This window comes from Malurus melanocephalus, unplaced genomic scaffold, assembly GCF_030028575.1.
Source record: "Malurus melanocephalus ecotype Western Australia unplaced genomic scaffold, MMel_1.1 scaffold_72, whole genome shotgun sequence".
NCBI classification, from domain to species: Eukaryota; Metazoa; Chordata; class Aves; order Passeriformes; family Maluridae; genus Malurus; species Malurus melanocephalus.
Window position 1 is genome coordinate 2,297,630 of NW_026623304.1, and position 24,349 is coordinate 2,321,978.

The 24,349-nt window shown below is 37.7% G+C and overlaps 1 protein-coding gene across 4 annotated transcripts in view; it reads left to right on the plus strand.

Annotated features, from left to right (window-relative positions):
* CCSER1 (coiled-coil serine rich protein 1) overlaps positions 1-24,349 on the plus strand; it is a 604,924-nt gene that overhangs the window by 217,271 nt on the left and 363,304 nt on the right. For all 4 annotated transcript variants that reach the window (XM_057366851.1, XM_057366852.1, XM_057366854.1 and 1 more), the window contains exon 6: positions 22,760-22,970. In XM_057366851.1, the coding sequence (XP_057222834.1) occupies positions 22,760-22,970 (211 nt within the window). The remainder of the gene's footprint in view (positions 1-22,759; positions 22,971-24,349) is intronic.

Genomic DNA, 24,349 nt, shown 5'->3' on the forward strand with positions numbered 1-24,349 from the left:
TGAAGCACTTCACATCAAAATTGAGCTCCATAATGAGTATGAGACCCTTCCTGGGTTAATTGATTTCCCCTGTGAAGTGTAGTGTAATAAATTTTCTGTAGCTGAATTCTATTCTCAGTGCTACTGGCTAGTAAACCTTTTATATGTTCTATAAATAGGTTGGGAAGTAGACAATCAATGTTTGAACCTACTTTTTCTCCCGTTCATAGAAAAGAAAAGAAAGCAACTCCTCCCTGCCATCAACAGTATTAAAAATAAAATAAATAAATAAATGGCCKTTTCTCAAGCTTTTTAAAATGACAGACCTAAGTGTACTGAAATAATGGCAACTCATGYTATGTTTAATTTGCTCTAGCTTCACAAGGGTACACAACTGTATCAGCTGAGGTAAGTGCTTAAGAGAAAATAAATATATGGCCTACATCCTAGGGCCTAGACTTTGATAAGCTACTTTACATAGACAAAATGAATTGTCTGCCTGTCTGAAACCCCCGTCTCTTGACTGGTGACAGATTGTGCTGATAATCCATAATGAAAGGGTTTCCTGGGCACATATTCTGAGCTGTGCCTCTTAACCGATGCACAAGACATAATGTTAAGATAATGCAGCATGCCATGTCAGTAATTATGGAACCTGATGCAGTAACTGTGGAACCCGGCACAGCAAGATGTTAATTGCWCCACAGTCCAGTGGTCTGGTACATTAAAGCTGTCATCAGAAAGAAGCATAGCATTTGGATGTTAAAGGAGCTGCAGGTTTTCTTTGCCACAGTTTCTGCTGTCCTCTTCTCTGTGCAAGAAATTTCAAGACAGGAGGTATCTTCAGCTCAGCAGAATTGCTTTGCCAAACACTGGTGGTATGGCATCAGTCCCTCAACCTCTTCAGTGCTGTGACAGGATCCTTCCAGTACTTGTTGTCCCTAGTCCATTTGAAATTTATGGAACTGATTTATTGCCAGTTTGCAGAAYGCATCCAGAAAATCTATGCTCTCATGTTGTTTGGAATGCTTTCTTCTGAGTGGTAGGGCTCTGTAGTGCTGAATTGCAAGGCTGTCATCTTGGAAAATAAAGGTCTTTATAGAAGTCCCTGGCAAGGGGAATTTGGTAGAAGGAAGGGTACAGGTTGTCTCTGCAGGTAATTCAAGAGGTAGAATGAAGGTGTTGGGCAGTTATTCCACTGCCACATTTGGGGCTTTGTCAGGCATAGAGGAGGCTTTTCCCCCTCCACTGATAATTCCATACATACGATATATATAGGAGGAAAAGGCAAACAAAGCCATCAAGTTATATTTAAWTAATGTAGATTTCTTATAAAATTTGGAGTAGCAAAGCACGTGCAGAAGCTGAAGCATGGAAACTGAATTAAAAAGTAGGGGTATGCAACCAGGGCATATTAAGATGTAGAGCAGGAGACTATGGCAGAGTGTGGAATGGATGCAGTGAGGAAAAAAGAGGGTTCAAGTTCAGGTTGAAATGGAAAAGCATCTGTAGGCTTYATAGGAGAAAGCTTTAGGTATGAAAAGAACATCATCAGCAGGTGAAATTAAAAGTTGCAAAATCACTAAGTGTTACAGATTCAGTCAGGCCTTGGAAAATGTCAGAGACCTGATAGCAAGGAGATTAACAAGGTGTAACAAGGTAACAAATTCTAAGGCCCTTCAAGTGGTGATGGTGTGTTTTTCTTGAAAGAGAACAGATGGCAAAAGATTGGCAAGGTAAGAGAAGATGCTTCATTTTGTGAGGTGGAGATGAGGAAAGAAAATGAAGAAATCAAATGGATATTGATGAAAGTAGGCATTGTAGATTTGGTAGAAGAGGAAGGAGCTAAAGGTAAAAGAAATAAAACCACAAAAAATAATTTACAGATGATTAATCCAAAACTAAGGAACTAAGCCTAGAAATGGATTTTAAACTTGGAAAAATAAGGCTAAGGATTAACCTCTTCCCTGGCACAAATTCATCTTACTTAATTTCTTCTTCAGAAGCCTTAAAATGGTAAATAGGATGTGACTGATTTGCTGCCTCTCACTGGCCATTGTTTAGCCACATTCTGCCATGTTCTCTTTCAAACCACTGTCTAATATCTCCTGTGAAGAAAGAAATTTYCTTGAATTTACTTGTCAGGAGAAGAAAGATGTTATAATTTTGAAGCTATTGTTATAGCATGTTTGTTAAAAGCACACACACTTCTCATTGGAATATTTTCAGGTGAATTCAGCCATGTAGAAAAACCTTTTCCTTATTTATTTATTTATGTATTTATTTATTTATTTATTTATTTAATAAGAGATTTTTTTCTTCCACAAAGTAGTACTGTAGTCCTGAAGGGAGCTGTTATAAATATGGCATGTACTTAATAGATTAGCTCTTGCCTTCTGTTTTTTTCTCTGTACATTTCCCTGCATGGAATCAAATTTTTCCGATTCTCACTCGTTAAAAGAAGCTTTTCCACTGCAGAGTTTACATCCTCTSTGCTCTTCTGTTTGCATAAGCTCCTGTATAGGAAGAATATTTCAAACACCTGCAGCCATAGTAAGTCATGTCTAACTCTTTTCTCTTGGATATATTGTTTTATTGCCTGTCATTTTGTCTGTGTTTGGGTAAATGGACAATTTCTTACTTTTCCGTTGTTACAAATCTGAAAAAATTATGCTTGCTGATATGTAATATACATGGATCCTTATTACCATTATTCTTGGAGCGTCATGCATCATTTCCCACCGAACCAGCTGCATGGAAATAGTGGGGGAAGTTACAAAAACAATAAAAAAAAAGGTGTAAAGAAATTTCTAATTTGATAGTTCATTTGTTGAAATGATGATGTTTCTCAGAGATGATGTCAATTATATGTGTATTATTTCTCAGTTCAGAAGTCAGACAGGGCTGCAGAAGACACAGGCCTTAGTCTAGGCCTTAACCAAGGATGCCGACAGATGAAGTTGGTCATAATGTAAAAGTATCAGGGCTGGCCRCTCCCAAGCAAAATATTTCTGGATTTTGGGAGAGCAACTCCTCCTGTGGGCAGTGGCAGAGCTCCAGGAGGGGCTCAGTAAAGTTAGGGGTGTAATGGCACCAAGTTGCTGCCCAGCACTGCGGGCAGGGGCGAGGCTCTGCAGTGGAATGGAACTGCCATGAGGACATTGGCTCATCCAGGGTCGACATGTCACCAAGGGGCAGTCAGCCTGTGCCCAGCATAAGGAACACCTCTATTAAGAAGGAAAAGATGGGTTATTATGGGTTATAAGATGGGTTGTAGGAGTCTCTGAGGGGAACAGAAGGCACTATTTGATGACCTGACCCACTTGCTGAGGATGTTTGCTGCCTCTGTGTACCTGGGTTAGGATGTGATGAGAAAGCTTCTTTCCCTGGTCTGGTAAAGATTATCAGATTATCATCCATTGTGGCTTTTTYGTGGAGGCAGTGATGAAAAGGCAGTAAGAAGTCCAAGGTCAACCAAAAGAGATGTCAGGACCTTGGAATGACTGAGATCAGAGCACAAGCAGTAAAGCCCCTGTCCCCGCAGCTGCAGAGAGGGGTGTTGGAAGGACCAGGCAGACCTGCAGGTCAGTAACAGCCTCAGTGACCAATGTCACCAGAGAATTTTGGGTTCTTCACTCACGGGTGGGTCTACACGACCYCAGGCTTGCTGGCAAGAAAGTGGTGCACCAATCTCAAAGGGGCAAAATGATCTTCMTACAAGAGCCATCAGGGCTCARTGAAGTMRATTGAAACTRGATTTGAAGGGGGAAAGGGATCAAACCAGGCTTGGGAGTGATAAGCGATGGGATGGCAAGTCAGGGATCAAAGGGTAGAATATATTACTTTCAGACACTCTTGAGAGTCATGAAATCAACAGCAGCAGAATTCACACTGCTAGAGCTCAACTCTGTGAGTGTTTCTCTGACAGGATTTGGATGCTATGGAAGTATGGCCCATACCATTGACTAAATTTTAGACTTTTACTGTAAGAGTAAACAGCCTCTAAAAATGTATAATAAAGAAGAGAGCTTTCAATTTGGAATATACCAACAGTTTTGTTAAGGAAAGAAAATATGCTCAAATTCTCTTCAAAAAGCAGAAAACAAAGCTATGCAAAGAGTTCCAAACTCTGCAGTGGGTTCCTTACTTTGGCTTTACAGTAACAGCTTTACATTAGTCCAAACAGAAACTCAGATCACACATTTGAATTGCTGTTTTCATATCACCTGAACAATGATGGTGACAGGACAGAGCAGATTCCATTCACGGGTTGCCTTGAACTTTCCACTGTATGTTTATTCTGATGACTGAAAACTTTGTTTTTAACATTTCAAATGAAAAAGATAGCTCCAACTGCTTGTTTGTGACACAAACAGGAACACTTGCTTTTGCAGTGAAAAATGAGCTCATTCAAGTAGAATTAAATAGTTGCTGTAACAACAGAGCAATAAAATGAAGTCTAGAGATTAATTTTTCTATTTCAGGTTTTCTATATCTAATAAKGGTTCATCTCTCCTACAAGAACGCATACAAAGGTAATATTGACCTGACTGATAAAACTGACACAGAGCTGAACTTTATTGAAAGATGACCCTTTTATGTCAGCCTTTTAAGTGCAGCCAGCCTTGCAGATGTGGGAGATCTGAGGTCTCTGAGGTCTCTCACAGTGTGTTCTGGTGAAAATTGTTCATACAAAGGTGTCTGTTCATGGAGTGTWGCTGAAGGAGGCAATGTGATCACTGTGAGGAAGTGATTTCTTGTGTTTGCCAGCAGGTCAGCCTGGCCATTGCCCATTCAACTTCACTTCAGGAGAACTGCAGAAACTTTGCCCAGCTTGCCTTGGTTTCAGAGATACCTACCACAYCTGGTAGCTGCAGCAATAGCTTACCTCATTCTTTGTCTTACTGATTTTCGTATTTTAAATGTATTCTATACATCTTACAGTCACACCAAATTCATATATGACTTCCTGCCGTTTCCTTTTCCCCCTGACTGYTTTCCTGTTGGCATAACAAGCCCTTCTGGCACACAATACTGAGAAGGCAGTTTAAATGCAGGAGAACAAAGGTTTCACAATTTGAATTTTTCAGCTATGTACTTTATACAAAAGAGCGTGTTTGGCACATTTTCCATAGGGATTGAACCAAAGCCTGCTGTCTGCTGTACATTATTATAATGGGAAGTGTCCCTTTATGCGATCTTTAATATTTATTTTATAAGCTAACATTATGAAGGCTGAAACTCTGTCATTGCTATTTATACAATATTTGTGCTTTGGGATAAAAAAGAAAAGCATCTGCATAGAAAAGGCTTATGGGAACATTCATACACGAATATTTTTCATCCTGGGGTATGAAATGTGGTATATAAAAAGCATCAGGAAATCTTAATCCTTTTTATGCTTCAGAAGTTTCCTCCGGGCTTTAAATTCTTCTGACAGTGGAGACTGAACTCTTTATGAAAACATTAATGGTTAGAAAGGATTTTCACATTAAGTGAAATAAATAGTTGGATTTTATTCTGAAGAGATTGTATAGAGTGACTTGATTCACCTATTGCTTTTATGAACATTTGCTACAAGGATATAAACAGATAGGTGTAAATGTCAGGTCTGGAAAGGARCACTCTGTGGCAGAGAATCTTCCATTAACTTCTTCATCTGATTTAAGTATTTTACTGATCATACAGTTTGAATTGAAACAGCAATCAAGTAATACTTTAAATTTTTAAGATTATTATTGGGGATGGTGGTCCTGTGSAGGGCCAGACATTGGACTCAGTGATTCTTGCGAGTGCCTTCCTACTCAGCATATTTTATCTTACATATCTATTTTTTCTTTCCCGGTATTACTTCTATTTTAAAAAAAATCTCCTCAGCTGAGCAGCTATTTCTACCYGTTTTGCCCTATGTTGCAAGACTGATGTGCAACCTGTGTTCCATCATTTTGTTTCTACTATGTAGGAGGATATTTAAAGAAAATGAAAAAAATAAAAGGAGATTATTTCTAGATATGAGCTAAAAATACTGCAGTATACTTAGAAGATTAATGTGATGGCTGTAACTTAAAAAAATTACGGCAAAGAAACATTAGAGAAGGAAGCCACTCGTGCCGAATTTTAAGTCTGTTTTTAATTTTGTTTTTGCAGACTAGAGCTAATTTGTTTTGTTGCCTCTCTAGAATGTATAGCAAAGTCAAATAAATCTGAGAGTGATTGTTTCATAAAAGTAATAAATCTGGAGAGATTAGTGCTGAATTTCATGATCTCATCAGGATTTATTTCTTTCTTTTCGTTAATGAAAAGGTATAAAAATGCCAGTAGAACTCTTCCCCTTGTTTCTGTTCATGTCTAAATACAACTGGGCACAGTTTTTGTTAACAAGTTTTAAGTGTTAYTTGTTTCTCATTGAAATGCTTTGGTTTCTATTTGAGATTTGATATCCAGGTTCTTGTGCTGGTTTTGYCTGGGGTAGAGTTAGTTTTTTTCTCAGTAGCTGGTTTGGGGCTAARTTTTGGATTAGTGGTGGAAAGGGTGAGACGGTGGAGGTGCACAAGGARCTGGGAGGGGACRCAGCCAGGACAGCTGACCCCAAGTGACCAGGGGGATATCCMAGACYATATGGCATCTGCTCAGCAGATAGAGCTGGGGGAAGAARGAGGAAGTGGAGATGTTTAGAATTATGGTGTTTGTCTTCTTGAGTCACCATTGCATGTGATGGAGCCCTGCTTTCCTGGGAATGGCTGAACACCTGCYTGCCCGTGGGAAGCAGTGAATGAATTCCTTGCTTTGTTTTGCTTTGCTTGTGTGCACAGTTCTTGCTTTACCCATTAAACTGCCTTTAGTCAGTCCACAAGGTTTTTCTCATTTGGATTCTTCGATTATTTCCCGTGCCCCACTGGTAGGAGKTTAAGCGTGGTGCTTAGGTGCCAGCTGGGGTTCAAATGTGGCACTGCTTAAATCAGTTTTCATGAAAARCATAATCTCTGCCTGAGTATTTCATCTGTGTGTGGGTGACAATGATTCTTGGCTGCCATTCAGCACTTGCCTGCAGCTGTATGCTTACCTTGTAGTTCTTAGTCAGTCTGCTTGGAACTATATAAAATCACAGGTGATGCTAAACTGAAGCTGAGCTTGAAATTCTTATATTTAGTCTCCTTCATTCTGTTACTTGCATGTGCTTGGACTGGATATGCAGTTTGTAAAATAGGGTTGTCAAATTCTCTGTTTCTGGCTCTTGGGTGATCCTGAGTGATAAAGTAAGGCAGAGATGTGTTATTCCAGTTGCCTCTCATCACTGGGTACTCTATATATTGTACATATTTACACTTTCTTTCTGTTGCTTTTCAGAGCTGTCATTAACTGTGTTAGAGTCAAATTGCTRTTACTGTGAATTTCATACTCAGTTATTGATTTTCTCTTCTAGAACTTGTTCATATTGTATTTATTTATTTCTTAGTGCTTCAGTGAGGATTTTATTTCAGCTTCTACACTTCACTTCCTTATGAAATGCCTGTCTTGATGTTTATTTGTCTTTCCAATCATTACTTCTACTAGGAGACAGTGATGAGTAGTGGATTGGTAATACGGTGTGGCTCTTGGGCTTTGATGCTTGGTAGGATTTTCAAAACACAGCAATAAYAGGTCTCATCATCACAAGTTTGGAAAGAATATCCAGAACAGAAATAATATTTCCTGGGTTTTTTTTGCATTCAGGCAGCAAGGAATACTCTTTTGCTGTCCTCCTTTGCTTCCAAGCAGCTCTCCCTAAAAAGCAGGAAAAAATGTCACTTAGATCTGCAAACAATGTTTGTATTTTCTTATGGCTGTATTGCCCAAATGACTTCCAATGCAGAAGCCTCTTAGCCCATTTGCAAGGTGGTGTCTCTTGAAAGCAAGTGCAATGGGGGAAACAAAGAAATGCTAGAAAACACTAGAAAGGAAATTGTTCTTGAATGTCTTTGGTAGAATCAAGGAAACAAATGAATAATAAGGCTTTTAGCCAGGTGTGTTCACCTGGAACCACTGARATCACTCTTTGCCATCTGTCTGGCATTATGGGAAAACGTTTGGAAGGATAGTTTGGGGGATTAGCAGCACAAAATGAGGTGATAATTTTTATTCTGTACCCTCTGCTTTCACATACAAGTCCTTGAGGAAGGGAGTATTTTTGATTATATGTCCTTTTTCCCTTGTTCTGCCTGTTTTCACCTGAGCCCCTGCATTGGTGCTCTGGCTGAGAGCTTCCTTCASCTGTCCCCTACCTATGCCAGGAATCAGCCAAGAGACAGCATTAATTACCTCATGCAGTAAATTAGGTGAGATGGTTTGGATAAGATTCACATCTTTACATAAGTGAAAGTTGTTTTTTTTTATCTATAATGTTCCCTTCAGCAATAGCCTTTGTCACATCAGGTGGAGAACAGCATTCTTCTRTATGGAGCTCCTTTTACATATCTGAACCTTCATCCTAATTTCTACAACCATGAAAAAGAGGGAGGCAAAATACACTTCTGGTTGTGGTGTCCTGCAGTGTTGGGTTTGGCATTGCCATGTCCATTGTGCCTTTAACACATAAGTAAAATGACTGAGCACATTTGAGCTTGACCAAGCTGTCTTGTTCAGGCAGTGATGGGCCCTACAGTCCCCAGTGTAAGAGCTGCTCCTAGTCTTCAGTATTTTTAGTAGAAGACTTCCTTCAAAAGTTCCCCACTTTTACTCTGCTTTGTCACTCAAATACTGACAGCAAGGTAACTGAAAATGGATTTCTTTTCCACTTAGATGGTGAAATTTGAAATTCAGTGGAGAGAGTCAGGAGGGACCACAGAAGAAGTTGCACAAATAGTGTGATAAGCTCTGAAATGCCTCAGCAGAATATGAAATTGCTTTTGATCTACTCCTTRGTTGGAACATGCACAGAGATAGACTGCAGGAACACAGGTGAAATAGTGTCCCCCAGGCTGGGAAGAGGATGTCCTTCAACAGTACCTCCTTMTATGTTCACTCTCCGTTATTTTTCTTCCTCTTTAAAAACTTCTCAAGGTGTATTTTATGTGTTATTACCAGCATTTGGATGTAGGACTGACATGAAATTACTGCTTCTGTAGCCAGTAGTGCTAATGTGGGGCTCAGTACTTTCTTTTCTTTTTTAGGGAATAGTTCAGTGTGATGAAAAAATGTGACAACTTAAGTGGTGATACAAAGTAGAATTCTTGCCTATGTTATGTTATTAAGATTCAAAAAAATTCTCATGTAAGAGCAATAGCCCCAGGTGTTATTTGTAATTGATGCTTCTGAATTTCTGCTSTTAAACTGGACACTGCACTGTTAAAAAACTTGGAAGATTTTTTTCCTAGTTTAGAAAGAGAAAATCATATTTCAGTGACAAATAGGTTTATTTCTTTTAACTTACATGTCTGAAATATGCAGTCCACTTACCCAGGGCTTTCACTGTTTTTGCTGTTAACATCAAGAACGAAAGAGGGGTGCATGTACTAGATATTCACAAAATGACAAAAGTTCCAGCTATTACATATCTCTAATACTCACTTTGCACCTGTTTCTACTGATAATCTTATGGGCCTATAGACAAAAGCACTTGTGGTTTGGTTTAGTTGAATAAATTCCAGGATTTTTGTGAATAAAGAACATGTTTGTGTTTTCCAAACTTCCACAGCTTTCACTGTTTTCAGAGAAGAAGCTAGAGGTATAAGCTGACAGGTGTAAATATATTAGTCAAGGTTTGGAATTGCTATTTTATCACTTTCATTATTCCTTGCCATTTACAGCTGTAGTTACCTACTGTGTCTTGATGTACTGGAATTTAAAGCCAATTAAAATGCCAGACTTTTTTTTTTCTAAAAAAGTTGTAGTACACAAACAATTGGAAATAAAGTAATTAARTATAGAATGCACAGCCTGTTGTTTTAGATGATGCTGTGGGGAAAAATGTTGTCTACACAAATGACATTACTAGTAGTCTCACTTAGTCAGCCAAGCAGGATGAAAACGAAGAACAGTRAAGTCTAATAAAGATAAAGATACTAATAATGGTAGAGGTTAATAAAGATACACCATCTTAAACTTTCTTCCTTACAACTTTTGCTTGTTTCAGTGTCTGCTTCGACAATTATATTGATACTGCAGTGTCTGYAGTAAATACGCAAGTGAATTCTCTGGTTCTTGTTCTGAAGGGATGATCATTTATTCYTGTGTAACTTAATTGTCCTTGCAGGATCCACAGGGTTTCTGCCTGCTGGTAGTGAGATGATCACAGGTTGTAAAATGCAAAGTCTACTTTTTCACTTGAAGGCATGAGAATTGCAATGTTTTTTTTTGTTGTCCTCACTTTGCTTGTTCTGAAAATGAACTTAATATTCCTGTTGCATCAGCTTTATGTTTGCAAATTTTCTCTCCTCTTTATTAATGCTGTGGCAAGAGCACGTGACTTGTACCACACAAGTTTTACATGTCAAAAACTCTCCTAGCTTATCCTGAGGAGGAAGAGTAAAGATCTCCTACCTTTCATTGAGAGTTTTGCAAATGCAAGTCAGAGGTCCAGTAGTCTTGGATTGTTTTTCTCTGTTTTCTGGCACATGGAGAAGAGCATTAGTCATCTGCCTTATAGTTTTTGCCTGCATTTAAATGAGTTGCTTCACTTGTCTCYTAGCTGTTCTTGTGACAGCCTTTATTCAGGAGTGATGGGCTGAAAGAGGAACAATCTGCATTAAGTTAACTCTTTTTTACTGTATTTTCTGTTTCCTAGAAGTAATTAGTAATATTACATGACTTAGAAAGTAATTTAGAAGAGATTTTTGCTTAATCTGTGCTCTGATCTAGGCATTTCTGTTYCTTTGTCTTTTTCCAGCATTGCATTTGTTCTTGAAAATGAAACAAAAAATCTTGATAAATGATTTTGTGTAAAAGAAATGCAGCCTTCAGCCCATCAAGGTTCATTTCATCTGAAAAATGGAACTGAAATTTCAAAATGCTGCTTCTAGAACTAATAAAAACGTCTCTAAGGGAAAACATATTTATTTAATTCTCTGCTGCCAGATTTTGCTGGCAAACTTCATGTTTTGCTGTRTGATCCTGGCCAAGCTGAAAATTTATTTCAGCAAAAGACGGACAGTAGTTCTGTTGGGATGGAGAAAAGCTTACGGATTATGCTTGGAGTTGTGTTGAAACTCTCATAGTACTGATGGTCAAAGTAAATTACCCTTTTGCCAGTTTAGCTTGACTGTGCTTAATTACCTCAATTTATTGTGCTGTCTTTATGAAAACTTTCAGAGGAAAGCTGGTGGCTTGTTGGGGAGGTGTGTAAGGAATAATCTCCTTCCTTTGTGGAAACAGCTCCTCGATGTTTTGAGAGGTTGCTGCTGGATGCTGAGTGTGGGAGACACAGGTACACAGGCTGTGGAATACTAGGGCACCAACTGAGTGAGATGRAATAAAAAACTTCATGAACAGATATCCCTACTCTTCAATATTGCCTCAGAGGAATATGAATAATTCCTGGCCCCTCAAAGAAGCAACTGAAAATATGCATTCTGCATTCCATAGGACTTTAGTGCCCTCTTTCCTGTGTCAAGCTTTGATCACACTTTACATCAACTTGCTGTTATAACCAGGAGAACTTTGAGTTAGGCAGTAAAAATCTCCAAAAATGGTTAGATGCAGACTGAAAGGCTTGGCATTTGGATTTTTGGGGCCTAAGAACTGTGTATTAAAGTGAATGCTACTGGCTTAGGGATGTTTTGTAACATCAGGGTTTTTTTAAGATTTAATTTGGTTTCTGACTCATCTTTCTCAGCTCTTGACAAACTCTGCTCTGCTCTGAGACCTCACCTGCAGTGCTGGGGCCCCATGGGCCTGTTGGAGCAGGTCCAGAGGAGGGACACAAGTCTGAGWTTTGGAGCACCTCTCACATGAGGAAAGGCTGGGAGAGTTGTTCAGCCTGGAGAAAWGTCTGGGCAGACCTTACAGCRGCTTTCCCTTACCTCAAGGGTGCCTATGGGACAGATTTTTAGCAGGATGTGTTGTTGTAGGACAAGGTATAATGTTAGACAGAAGGAAGTTTTTTGAGCATGAGGATGTTGGAAACATCCACCATCATGGAACAGTTGCCCRCAGTTGGTGGATGTCTCATTTCTCGAATAGAAACATTCAAGGTTGGATGGGGCTCTGGGTAAGCTGATCAGTTGGAGATGTTCCTACTCGTTTCAGGGGATGGGACTAGATGACTTTTAAATGTYCCTTACAACCCAAATTAATCCATGATTCTACAGTTGTCCTCAAAATGCTACATTGCTTGTTCAAAGGCATAGGTTGAAATTTCTTTTTTACCCTTTTGTTATAACTTGGCAGTGAGTTGTGGCTCTTCTTGTGTATCCATGTCCAATGCGTAATTTTGCAGCATATTCCCTATTAATTCACTCATACCCTAGCGTGTTCCTCCAGTTTTGTGTGTCAGGTTTGRAGAACAACAGCCTGACCAGTAATGTGTATGCCATTCCAAGTGTCTAATGGAGCTCTGCTGTCTAATGAAAGAAAGGCAGGAGAATGGCCTTGCCACAAAAGTTTCAGACCTGTAAGTTAAGCAGTATTCAGCCTCAAAGAATGTACAATGTCTATATGTGCACAGTCATATCTTTTGAGTGCTTTGTCTTCTGCATCCAAAATCTATAGGATGAGCTTAGATCAAAATGTCATGCTGTAGTTGGCAACAGTGTGGGCCAGAAATTGACATTTTGTGCATTTTATTTTTAAAAATGGAATTTATTCCAAAAGCTGCAGTCATACTGTGAAGTGCCTTGAAAATAAATGAGTTGGCAAGTCCAGTTTTAATCTCAATCTAGATGGAGCTATGGACAGCAAGTTTTAAGATACACTCCAAGAGTTGTTAGGGCTGCTCTCCTGACAAATAGTTTGCAAATCAGTAGCTAAAAGTATTAATTATTCTATTATGTAATGTACATTTAGTGCTTCATGGAAGAAATGCTACAAATTCTGTTATAAATTAATAATAATACTAMATTTTTAATAACTTCCTTGGAGCAACTTTTACCAGTCTGTTTTTTTCATTATCATATTTGTTGCAGGCTTTAACAAATTAATAGCACAAGTTATTGCATAATGTTAAATTAAGAGAAATGTTCCAAATAGAACTGTCATTTACTGCTTAAAATTTGAAAATGTGCAGTGTAAAAGGATTCAGACGTCAGATGCCAAACTCAAATCATGGGCTGTTTATTTTGGGTAAGATGCATCTTTTCTAAACTTATGTAGTTTTGCACAATACTCCCTTGCTCTTCCTGTTGTTCTCAGCCTTAAAGTGCAAACTGGTACTGCAAACTAGAAGCATTTACAGCAACTCCAAATATTCAGGTAATTCAAGCAGAATCCCCAAACTAGAGAATGTAGCAACCAGAGAGTAAACAGCTGAAGTAAACACTGAATTTTAATATGACAGCTTCCCAGTCCAGTGTTAAAAGGCAGGGGACCYAATGTCCTGGAGTGAAGAGAGACAGGAGGGATTGCAGAGAGAACAAAGCTTCTGATGGGAAATAGTTTGTAAGCACTTACCTGTCAAGCAGTGTTGCATCAACACGAAAATATTGTAAGCATGAAGAGCTGAACTAGTATTSAAGTTTTAGCATGCTTATTTCCTTCTCTGGGCTGGTGTACGTATAAATATTTAGATATTTCAGTGTGATTCAGAGATCTGAGCTTTAGTCCTTCATATCAACCAATACAAAAACCATTCTCATTTTGGTCTCAGGCCTCAGATTGACAGTTTATTAGATTTATTTTGTCATAGCAAGACACATTATGGAGGAAAGGAAGGACGAGAAATGTTTTCTTCTGTAAAAGAACAGTACGGAAACACTACAGCAGTGCTGTAGTCAAATGAATCAAAATATTCTGATTATTTTTAATGAGTTATTTACAATAAAAAAGAAAAACACTGAACACCATACTGGCAAAGTCAAAGAAATCCCCTGTAGGWAGGCTAATTTCATCATATGAAAAAATAACACAGTTCTGCTGTGGCACTTAGTGATTGATAATGTCATGTGAGAACAAAGCAATTAGGTTAATTTACACAGTAATTAGTTTGTTGCTTTCTTTTTCTTTGGTCTCTAATGCCGTTGTTTAAAAAATTGAGCATGTGCTGTTGCAGGGGGTTTAATTTCACTAATTAAGTTCCAAATGCAGACATTGCAACACCTGCCTGGTAAGTGAAACCATTCTGAATTAATTCAAACCCTCTGGTTGTTTGAGAGGACACTCCCAAGGAAACAACACATGAAGGGTCCCCACAACTTACAGGGTTTCATCCCTGTGCACAGCTGAGAATTTCCTTAAGAAGTTACTGGCCTCTATTTATGCCAGAGGCACTTTTTGTAAGTTGTTTTCTGAAGCTGTACTTTGCTCAGGGGAGAAGGAGAGGTTTTGAGTCTTGGAAGGTGAGTGGTTCCTTAGAAATCTGTGCGCTTGTGAAACTCTCAGACTCTATTTCAAGATGATGGGGTGTGAGCTGTTTTCACTGAAGCAATCAATTAACACTGGTGCTGGAATTCTTGTGTTGTTTTGTTACTTTTGTATGGAWCAGGCTTCCACAAAGTTTCCTAAAAACTTTTTGGAAGACTACAGTGTAACCTTTAGAAAAACCTCTAATACATTGATATCTTCAAGAATTTATATCTGATTACATGATCTGGATTTCTTCATAAATTACGTCCCTGAATCCATTACATGCTTTCATTCCTTGCTCATAGAAGAGGGTTTAACATAAAAGCTCTTTCAATGTTAACATTAGGTTCCAACTATTCAATGTGGTAATGAAATTTTAAAGTTGCAGTTTCCTCGTRGCATATTTTTAGTTTGCTACATAAAGTAAGTGGATGGTTTCATCTGAATTTAGATGCAGCTGTTTTCTAGGCCTTATTCTAAAACCGTTAGAGGGAGAGATGCATTTCTTAAATCATAAATTTTCACCAAAATAAAAGTCCATTGGGTTGATTTCATTGAAGAGTATTGAAGGTAATCTCATTCACAAAGCTGTGTGATTGCTGAGCATTTTGGCGATTATATTCTTTTAACGACTTAAAATTTCACTGTCTGAAAATATAGAATTAATGTTAGATTTTATGGCTACTAGTTGGAATTTCTGAATGCCCACAGAGTTTTAACTASCTAATTTTTGTACAGGGCATCTCCTAACTGCTCAGCTCCTCTGACATTTTTTTCTTCTTTCTCTGAGTGCCTGGCATTTATCTGCCATTTAATACTGTAGGCATGTGCATTTTTGCTTATGGAGGAGTGTATGTGGCTGTAGCATGATAACCTGTAGGATGATCATTAGAGATTCTGTATGTGGTTGTAAGCCCTGGCATGGTCAGAATCTTAGACATTTCTATAATTGAACCCAACCCAGGAGGAGTTCCCTGATGAGGGGGAAGACAGGCRGGKCTTGGGATGTAGGGAAAGAGAGCAKAATGCTGAGGGTATTTTGGGGTACTTGCGTAAATATTAATTGGCCCTTAAATCTGACTGTTCCACATCTCAGTGAACCTCTTGGCCAACACAAGGTATAATGAATTGCTTGCTTGCTTCACAGAAGTGTTCTTGATGCTTAATAGCTCATCAAAAGATAATATCTTTGGTTAGGCAGTAATAATATGATTAGGTGCTTCTCAAGTATTTAAAAACCAATTTGGACAGGTCYTGAAGTGAGTGGCTTGTCTCCATTGTAAAGGATATGAATTTTCCACTTAATTTTCTGGTCTCACTGGAAGTCCATCTTTGCYGTTGTACCCATGTCTGTGAATTCTGCCTTGCACTAAGCAAATACTTCTTGAAAACCCTGCTGCCTTTTGTCTTTAAGTGGATTTAACCTTTCCTGTTACCGTAACTATCATCACATTAAAGCCTATACTAAGAGTTCAATGCCTTCTTATTGGGCATGGAAAATTATTTGCCCTTTTTCTTTTTTTTCTTATTATATTTAAAATATATTTTTTCTTATTATATTTAAAATATATTATATTTCTTATTATATTTAAAATACATGGCATTGATAGCAATAAACACTACCTTCGAGGCAGCTGCCAATTTGTTTTTAAGTAAGGAAACCTAATTTGGTAAATGAATGGAGTGCACTGCTTATGSTACTTGGAAGGCAGTCATCATAGCCAGTGATAATTGAGAGTTTCCAGTGATTTTTTTTTATTTTGTCATAATTTGAGTGTTTTATCTTGCATCTGCACTCCATCTAAGGGAAAGACTTAAAAAGCAAAGGTAAAATTTTGTTCTGCTCTAGCAGGTGACAGTGGTAAAATGGATTTCTCCTTCATTTTATCTCATTTCCCCCAATAGTATAAAATTTTCTGGACACATTTCAATGCCTGTCATAATAGATTAAATCAAAATTTTGTGGTTCTAGTCCCAGGTCAACTGAGTTGATGTGTTCCGTAGAGGGCATTTGGAGTGAGATTTGGAGAGAACACCAAGTGTCCTTAGCTTTRGCCTGTACTGCAGCAACATCCAGTCAGAAATGTGTAGTTTTTACCAACACTGCAGTGTCTGCAGGTAGATTCATCCTTAGCCCAAATAAAAGAATCACAGAGTTGGAAGGAACCTTAAAGATCCTCTACTTGTAACTCCCCTGCCATTGACAGGGACAGGTGAGCTTTCTTTTGTTTGTATCCCAACCANNNTGGGAGGGGGAGAGGATATAATTTAAAAAGACTCAGACTTACCAAAGTCTTAATTCCCAGCTGTCCTCATTTACTTTTGCTGGTTTGTCTGTAATGCTTTACTTACTACTGCACTGTTATTATTTGAAAGTGGAAAAGCCCCATTGATCTTTTCCAAGTAGCTGTTTTTTTGAACATTATCTGATTATTCATTACATTATCTTATTTTATCACATTTAACTTTTCCGTATAGATTCCAGGAGGAAGAAAAGGGCTGAAGTTTAAAATGTTGTTGATCGGGGGATAGGGGATAGATCAGGGGATATAAACAGAGCTCTTAACTCCTTTGGAGTTTAGAGAAAGGAAAGAAATGCTTAACAGGCCTTTGAAAGCTTTACTTTGCCAGCAGCTGAAAGATGGAGGGCTTGTCTTAATAATTTTTATTTTTTCTTTTTTTTATTTGATTCCATATTTCTTGCTCACTGGGTTCTAGCCCAAAGGATGTCTTTATGACTGTGATACAAACCTTGGAAAGAAAAGCAGTTATAATGAAAAAGGTTGACAGTCTCTTAACTTAGAGCAACACTGGCCATTAGAGTTTGTGTGCACRCTTGTGTGGGTGGAGAGCTTGGTAGTGACAGATACTGAACATTATTTCTCTGAAGGGCTGACCTTGAAAAATCATGGCATCAGTGTACCAATAAAGGCTATGCTGTTGTAAAAGCTGTAAAATTCAAACATGTGCCTTATGACATTGATGTACAAGATTCCAAGATCATATCCCTACAATTTCTGAAGCATTCTCTGTTAGAACAGAAACAATGTTGAAAAAGTGTGTGAGACAGAGGCAGAAATTTTGATGCCAAAGAATGCTAATATAGGTAACTAGCCAAATATTAAAGTTATCTTTTTATTAGTATTGCAAAGCCTGTGTTTCCAGAACTGAGCGAGGAGTATCCAATTTTTATCCTCCTTGACTAGATTTTGAGAACATTCAGGCACCTGGCAGTGCATTATTTTATATGACTGTTGTAGTATTTAGGAACATTCTTTTAAAAGTCTGTGCCTCAATTCTGCTAAAGATGGCGAGGGGCCTTTTTTAAACCAAAATATGTTAATGTATTTCAGTTGTAAAGTGATTGGGATAGAACATGTCTCTTTACTAGATGAGATTAGTAGCAGATCACTCAGGGATTGAGTCTGGGACAACAGTAGGGTTTCACAAGTAATGTACTTCATTTTTTAGGAGAGACACAGAATGCTTTTAACTGAATTTTGGAAGTCTTTGAGGTGGGCAGATKTTTCTCTAAAGATCAGAAGCAATTCCTCTTACATATCTTATGTGGCCCCAACACAGGGACCTATTACAAAACAGTAATTAATTGTTTTTCTAAAGGAGGAAAATCTGTTTACTGTTGGTGAAGAAAGAGAAAATCCAGATGGGAGAAAAAAAGCCAGGATTGAAGGCTCTCTAGATTTGTATGAAATAGGATTTCAGGATATAACCTCTCTATGAAACTAGAAACATTTTCTTCTAATGTAAAAGGATGTGTTTCTGATGGGCCAAGCTATGGACAAATAAGAACTACTTGTTTTTCTGAAAAATTGATGAAGACCAAATTTATAGGTGTTAGAGTATGTGTACGTCTTCTGTAAATATATAAATGTGGATATATAGATATACACACAGCTATAACAATATATGTGTACATATACATGGTATCTTTATTCATGAATATATATATTACATACAGCTGCACACTTAGAGGCTGGAAATAAGTGTTTAAGGCTTTTTCTAAGACCCTGCTTTGGAAGATAAGCTCTCAGGGRAGAAAGAAGGTGTGTTTAGCTCTTYTCACAGAGTCTGGGGTCTTTTGCTCTGCTTTCAGAGCCTTCCTGATGCCARCACTGTTACATGGGTTCTCTTCTGTTAAGCTGAAATCAAGAGAAGCAGACTCAGGGGAACCAATTGTATTAGTTTAGGCTAATTCAGCTTTAGCAACATCTTGAGCACTGCTGATGAAAACTAAGAAGATTAAAGTCCACATAATCTGGGGATCTTTATGTAAGTGAAGTTCAAATTACCATAAGCTCTTYGAATCATTGATCCAAGGATCAGAAGGGAAGAATAACTTAAACAAGCTCAAGCTGCAAATCCATGTCTTTGGGTCGTCTCCCCCCTTTTTTTTTTCCTTTCCCCCCTTTTTTTTCTCCCCCTCTGTCCTTCTTTTTTCCTACTTTTTATTTATTTATTTATTTATTTATTTTAGTAAAATCCTTTTAAGAATTTTGTAGCAGAAGAAAATTGGGTTTATTCTACCTTCCTAGGAGAAGCAGGTTTCAAAGGAGCTGCACAACTGGGTCTCACTCAGTTAATGTGTGGTTGCATGGGATTGATGAGGGCTATTAAATGCTAAAAGCCACTGATTGATTATTTTAATGCTAGCATACTATTTCAATAAAGACTGCTTTTGAAACAGAAATCTGCCTTAATGGCACTACCGTTTTACTGAATGTGGATATTGTAGCTTCTGATTTTTTGTATCAATTAGAAATGAGGGAATTGATCTGTGGTGCTCAGTGAATATGTCTTGATGCAAAAGAAACATGCCACGGTAGCATCAAGTTGCACACCTTTTCATCCTATTTAACATTTACAGATTTGTAACAACTTTTCTGTGGATTTTCTGACCTCTTGGTGGCAGTAMTTCTGCTAACATTGTGTCCTTTTCTCTCTTGTCATTTGTGATCCCTTTAGATGTAACATGCAGCTCAGTAGTAAATATTCYACAGGATTTTGGTTTATATCACTTGAGCAATTTGGATTACATTCTTTCTCTRTGTCATTGATCTAGACGACTGAGTAGAGTTTAAGTGTGCTCTTTTTCTGTCTCTGGTCTTCATCAAACAATATGAGAAGCACTTGTTATCTGGSAAGTGATGTCTGTAATACCTGAGAGAAAATTAGCATCATCTTCCAACCACTCTATTCGGGTGTGATTTGCTGCTGCATCCCCAGCTCACCTGGGACATTTTGGAATAGGCTGGCTCTTCCCTCGCTTAGGAGTCTGCCTGGCATTCCTGTTTTGAGCCTGGAGCTTCATGGCTGCCTAGCTGTGCTCAGGGCTTTGAGGGGCATCTCTGTGGGATGGTATTTCAGTGCACATCATCACCTGTGACATCTTGGAGACAGCATGGAGAGGTCCCATCCAATTTGTCTGTAGTGACACCCAAACCGTGCCAGGGAATCATTTGGAAGAGTGATAATGGTCAAGCCATTTCAGAARCATTTTGAAACTGACTTCCAGCTCTGAACATTTTCAGGTTTGGTTTTATTCAAGCAGGAGCTGTGCCTAAATGTATGTCAGGCAAATTTGGAGCTCAGACTGGAGCTGTGTATTGAAAAGTGACCAAATTGCATTTCTGAAATATTGTATGTTKATAATATTATATAATCAATGTTGTCACTTAAAGGAAATATGTTGCCTTAGTCATTAAAATAGACCTTTTGAGGCGTTTTTCCAGTAGTTGAAGAAGTTTGTCACAGATAACATTTGCCTGTGACATGTTTTTATTATAATAAATATATCTTAGGAAGGTGGAGGGGTCTGGCCATCTGTAAGGAGCTCCTGCATTACCAGTCAAGATAGAACCAGCCTCTACTCCAGCTTCAGAGGCTGTTTTACTAATGTAGTGAAACTTCTAATTTTGGAAGAATTTTTTTTCCCCTTCTGAATCTCTACTGCTGCTTTGAGATGAATTGCAGTGGATTATTGTAATAATAATGTAACAGACCACCTGGACATTATTAATAATGAACTTGATGAAATACCATTGCTGGAACGAACTTTAAATGAGCTGCTTTTTTTCTGCAGCAAGTAGAATGAGTTGTATCAGAGAGTGAAGAGTTTTTCTGTCACAGATCMGTTAAAGTGCCTCTGAACTGTCAGSAAGGACTGTATAATCTGAGTGCTCACAGTATACCAACTAACTCTGAGTCACCAGTTTCAAGTAGCAATTGAGTCAGATTTTAAACCCTTAAGACTGTGAATGGTAATATGTTATTATGGTGCTTTTCATCATTTAGAACAAGATTCTRTGTTTGAAAAGATGGTAATTTTGTGTGTTGAGCAGTGTGGTATCAACATAAAGCCCACTGAAGTAATGGAGAATATTTTCTTCATTTGAAATTCAGAATTGCTCTATTTTCAGTCCATCAATAGCCTACATGTAAACACTGTATCTCTTCCATGTAAGAGAGGAGGATGGTTTTCCAAGGGTACTGCTTCTTTCCTCATCACTGGGGAGCTGGTGATACCAGGTTATTCTACCTGATTATGTAGAGTAAAAGACTCCTTCTGGGAGGCAGTACATCTTGAACTGCTCCTTTCTCAGTGCCAGGATGGGACCCTTAGAGGATGCTTGTAAAGGAGTAGGAGAAAGATGAAGCTTTAATGAAACTTAAAAAGTGAATGTGCAGAATACTCTAAGGAATAATCCATCTTCTGGTCTGCAGGCACTGGGTGGAAGAAGAGATGACCTTGTTTAATCTTACTCATTTAAAGTAACGTGCTTTCCCGAATACTTAAATTTTATTCAAATGCAGATGTTAATAGTTTGRATATAGCTTCATTTATAAATCTTTTAAAGTGGCCTATGTTATGATACTTCAGTTTCACAAGTTGTTTCTTCTTAGCATGATTTGTACCTGAGCCTTGTCTAATAAAGGCTGTAAACCAGCATTGTTTTAATATCCTTCAATCATAAGCAACTTTACCATCCACCTCAGATTTTTATTTTAAAGGATGCAAAATATTCTACTCAAAGAGGTTTTAATGCATTTTAAAGTCAAAACAAACTATTTTGTTTTGAGTCTTGAAAAGCCTGAGATTTTAGTTCCATTAGCCATCATGAGWGGTCTATATATGTGCTCTCTGTGRTACTTTCCTTGATCTAACATGTTGTCTTTACTGCATATTGCATAGCTCACAAAGTACAAAAATGAACCATCCATAAAAGATAGTTATAGTATCCTAATTTCCAGTTTTTTAGTTGGGCAATGGGAATTGCTTGTCTTACGAGATCACATAAATCTGTTTTTTGTCTGTAGATCCTTGAAACCAAAGCTAAGGAAATTTTATGTGGAAAAATATTCTTTGTCCTTCCAAACTGTGGCAGAATCAGTTTTGTGTTGCATAAWAATTCAAATGGAACAGAAAATTGGAACAATACTTTAAATGAATAATAATTGTCATTTTCTTCACTGCTAATGCTAGCATCTTTAATTGTGCTGAGTTAATTTAGTATGACTTTCTAACAGAGTTGTTCCCATGATGAAGATAACTTGCTTTGTTGTTRAAGGAATAATGGTCTTTCATTACCTTTAAAGTCCGTCAAAATCTTCCTGAATTTTTCTACGTTTTTAATGAATTCTCAATCACTAATGTTTTTTTGTTTCATGTTCTGCTTATATAGCTTTAATAGTAACTAAACTTAAGAGTGAGTCAAGATTAATTAAATTCCAAATTCCATTTCCTACAATAGCAGGTTCATCTTATGTCACTGGGACAGCCCAGAAGGGAGCTCTTTTTTTTTTTTTTTTTTTTTTTTTTTTTTTTTTTTTTTTTTTTTTTTTTTTTATTTGTTTGGAAGTTTTTTTTTTTTTTTTTTTTTTTTTCAGTTTTCTTTTCTTTCTAAGTTTTAAGTCAAAGCGCATGGAAGATTGTGATTTGATTTAGCTTCTGAAAGTGCATGACAGATTCATTTTTTTGTAAAGCTGAACTGAAAGAAAATAGACCTGTACAGTTTTGCCCACAGGATATTTTGTTTTAAGAAAATGGCTTTCTTTTGAAGGGCATGAGCTAGAGCATGGTTTTAATTCCTGTAGAATATGGTACTTTTATAAATGTGTATTTTATTGCTAACACCATATGGCTGTATGTACATTATAAAGGCTGTTCATGCTAACAGGCTCAAAAAGCAAATGTATCTTTAAGCTCAGAGAAACTATTCCTTCCCCCTCCCCTCCAAATTATTAGTTCTTTTTCATATTTAATGTTGATCTGTCTGTTTTCTCTTACCAGGAATCTATCCCTGAAGCTGTCAAAGGAGGTGGAGCAAGGAGAAGCCMGGTACCCTCGTGTCAGCCAGCTGGCTGGCAGCCCATCCGTGGAGTGGCCTTTCCCTGCTCTGGAAGAAGGTGGAGGMATTGAATCTTTGCCCTTCAGATTGATGCTCCAAGACTGCACAGCTGTGAAGACATTGCTTCTGAAAATGAAGAGGGTTCTTCAAGAGGTAACCACTCACTCATTTATTGGATTAGTATCTTTTGGTMTTAACAAGCTAGGCAGCAGAAAAGGGTTAGTAAAGTTTATGAACTTGATATGTCTTTTGTCTTGGTGCAGAAGTGTAAATACTCATGCCTTAACATGGTGAAGGTCACCAAGTTTATACTTTAACAGAATTTAACTGATGCTGCCATTTTGATGTTCAGAGTGTAGCACTTCTTTTGAGCTTTTACCAAAAAGGGGGCAGAGGAGGCCAACTGCTTTAGGTCAAAATACGTTGTATTGTTTCTTCCTGTGTTTTAGAGCTTTCCAGTTTTCTTGCTACATTTGTGAGCCATTATGAAGTCACACACAATTTATTTACAGGAGAGATGCAGAGGAAAAAAAAAATCTCTTAAGTAACAGTACTAAAAGGGTGCCAGCTTCAGTTTGTAAATGGAATCAAATTTTTTAGGCCATTCACTACGCCATTCTTAACGATTTCAAGAGTCCTGGCTTGTCCTCTCCTACTATATTCTCCTACTTCCCTTGTGGACTGCTGTTGTTGCTTTGAAAATTTTCTTTTGTGTCTGTTTCTCTTTAGAATTTTAGGACAATTATTTGGACTTTTTGGGGATTTTTTTTTTTTAACACTTTCCAGCTGGGGAGCCTTTACTCAGTTATGTGTTATGTACTTTCATCTTTGTGTTAGTGAATTGCAGTTTGCCTTACCKTTTTAATCTACAAGAAAGATTTTTTTAGTTGTCGTTTTTTTTTATCCATATAGTCCATAGAAATACAGAATAATTTAGGTTCARAGGRCTCGCTGGTGGTCCACCTTCTCTRCTCAAAGCAAGKCCAACTCARAACAGTTGCTCAAGTCCTTGTCCACTTAAACTTTTAGTGCCTTAATGGGTTCTCTACATCAACTCTAGGCAGCAGTTCAAATATTTGACTACATCATTGTAACTTTTTTCCTTAAGATGGAAACAGAATTTCTCTGTGTGAAACTTCATCATATAATGAAGACCAAAAATAAGTTGGGGGGTTTTACTGCTCATGTCTTGGTCATCTGTATCTAAATTCAACCAACAGTTGTCCTATCTGAAAAKGTTTGTTAAAGGTTTAGACCTGGTAATTTGCAATTATTCCTGTAAGCAGCATGTTTTTGCTGGATGGCAAGCCCTAGACTTTCTAGTTTTCTTCAGTTCACAAGAAGCTTGATTTGTGCTGTATGGATCCCTACAGCACTTCTGGTTTGCTGAATTCAGAATTGAAATTATTAATTCTCCATCAGTTACTTCTTATATAGTGTGAGAATATAGCATGGATTGAAAGGATTTGTGGCCTCATTGTATGTGGAAATAAATTAAAATTATGATATTATGTGACATAGCAGTTATAGCA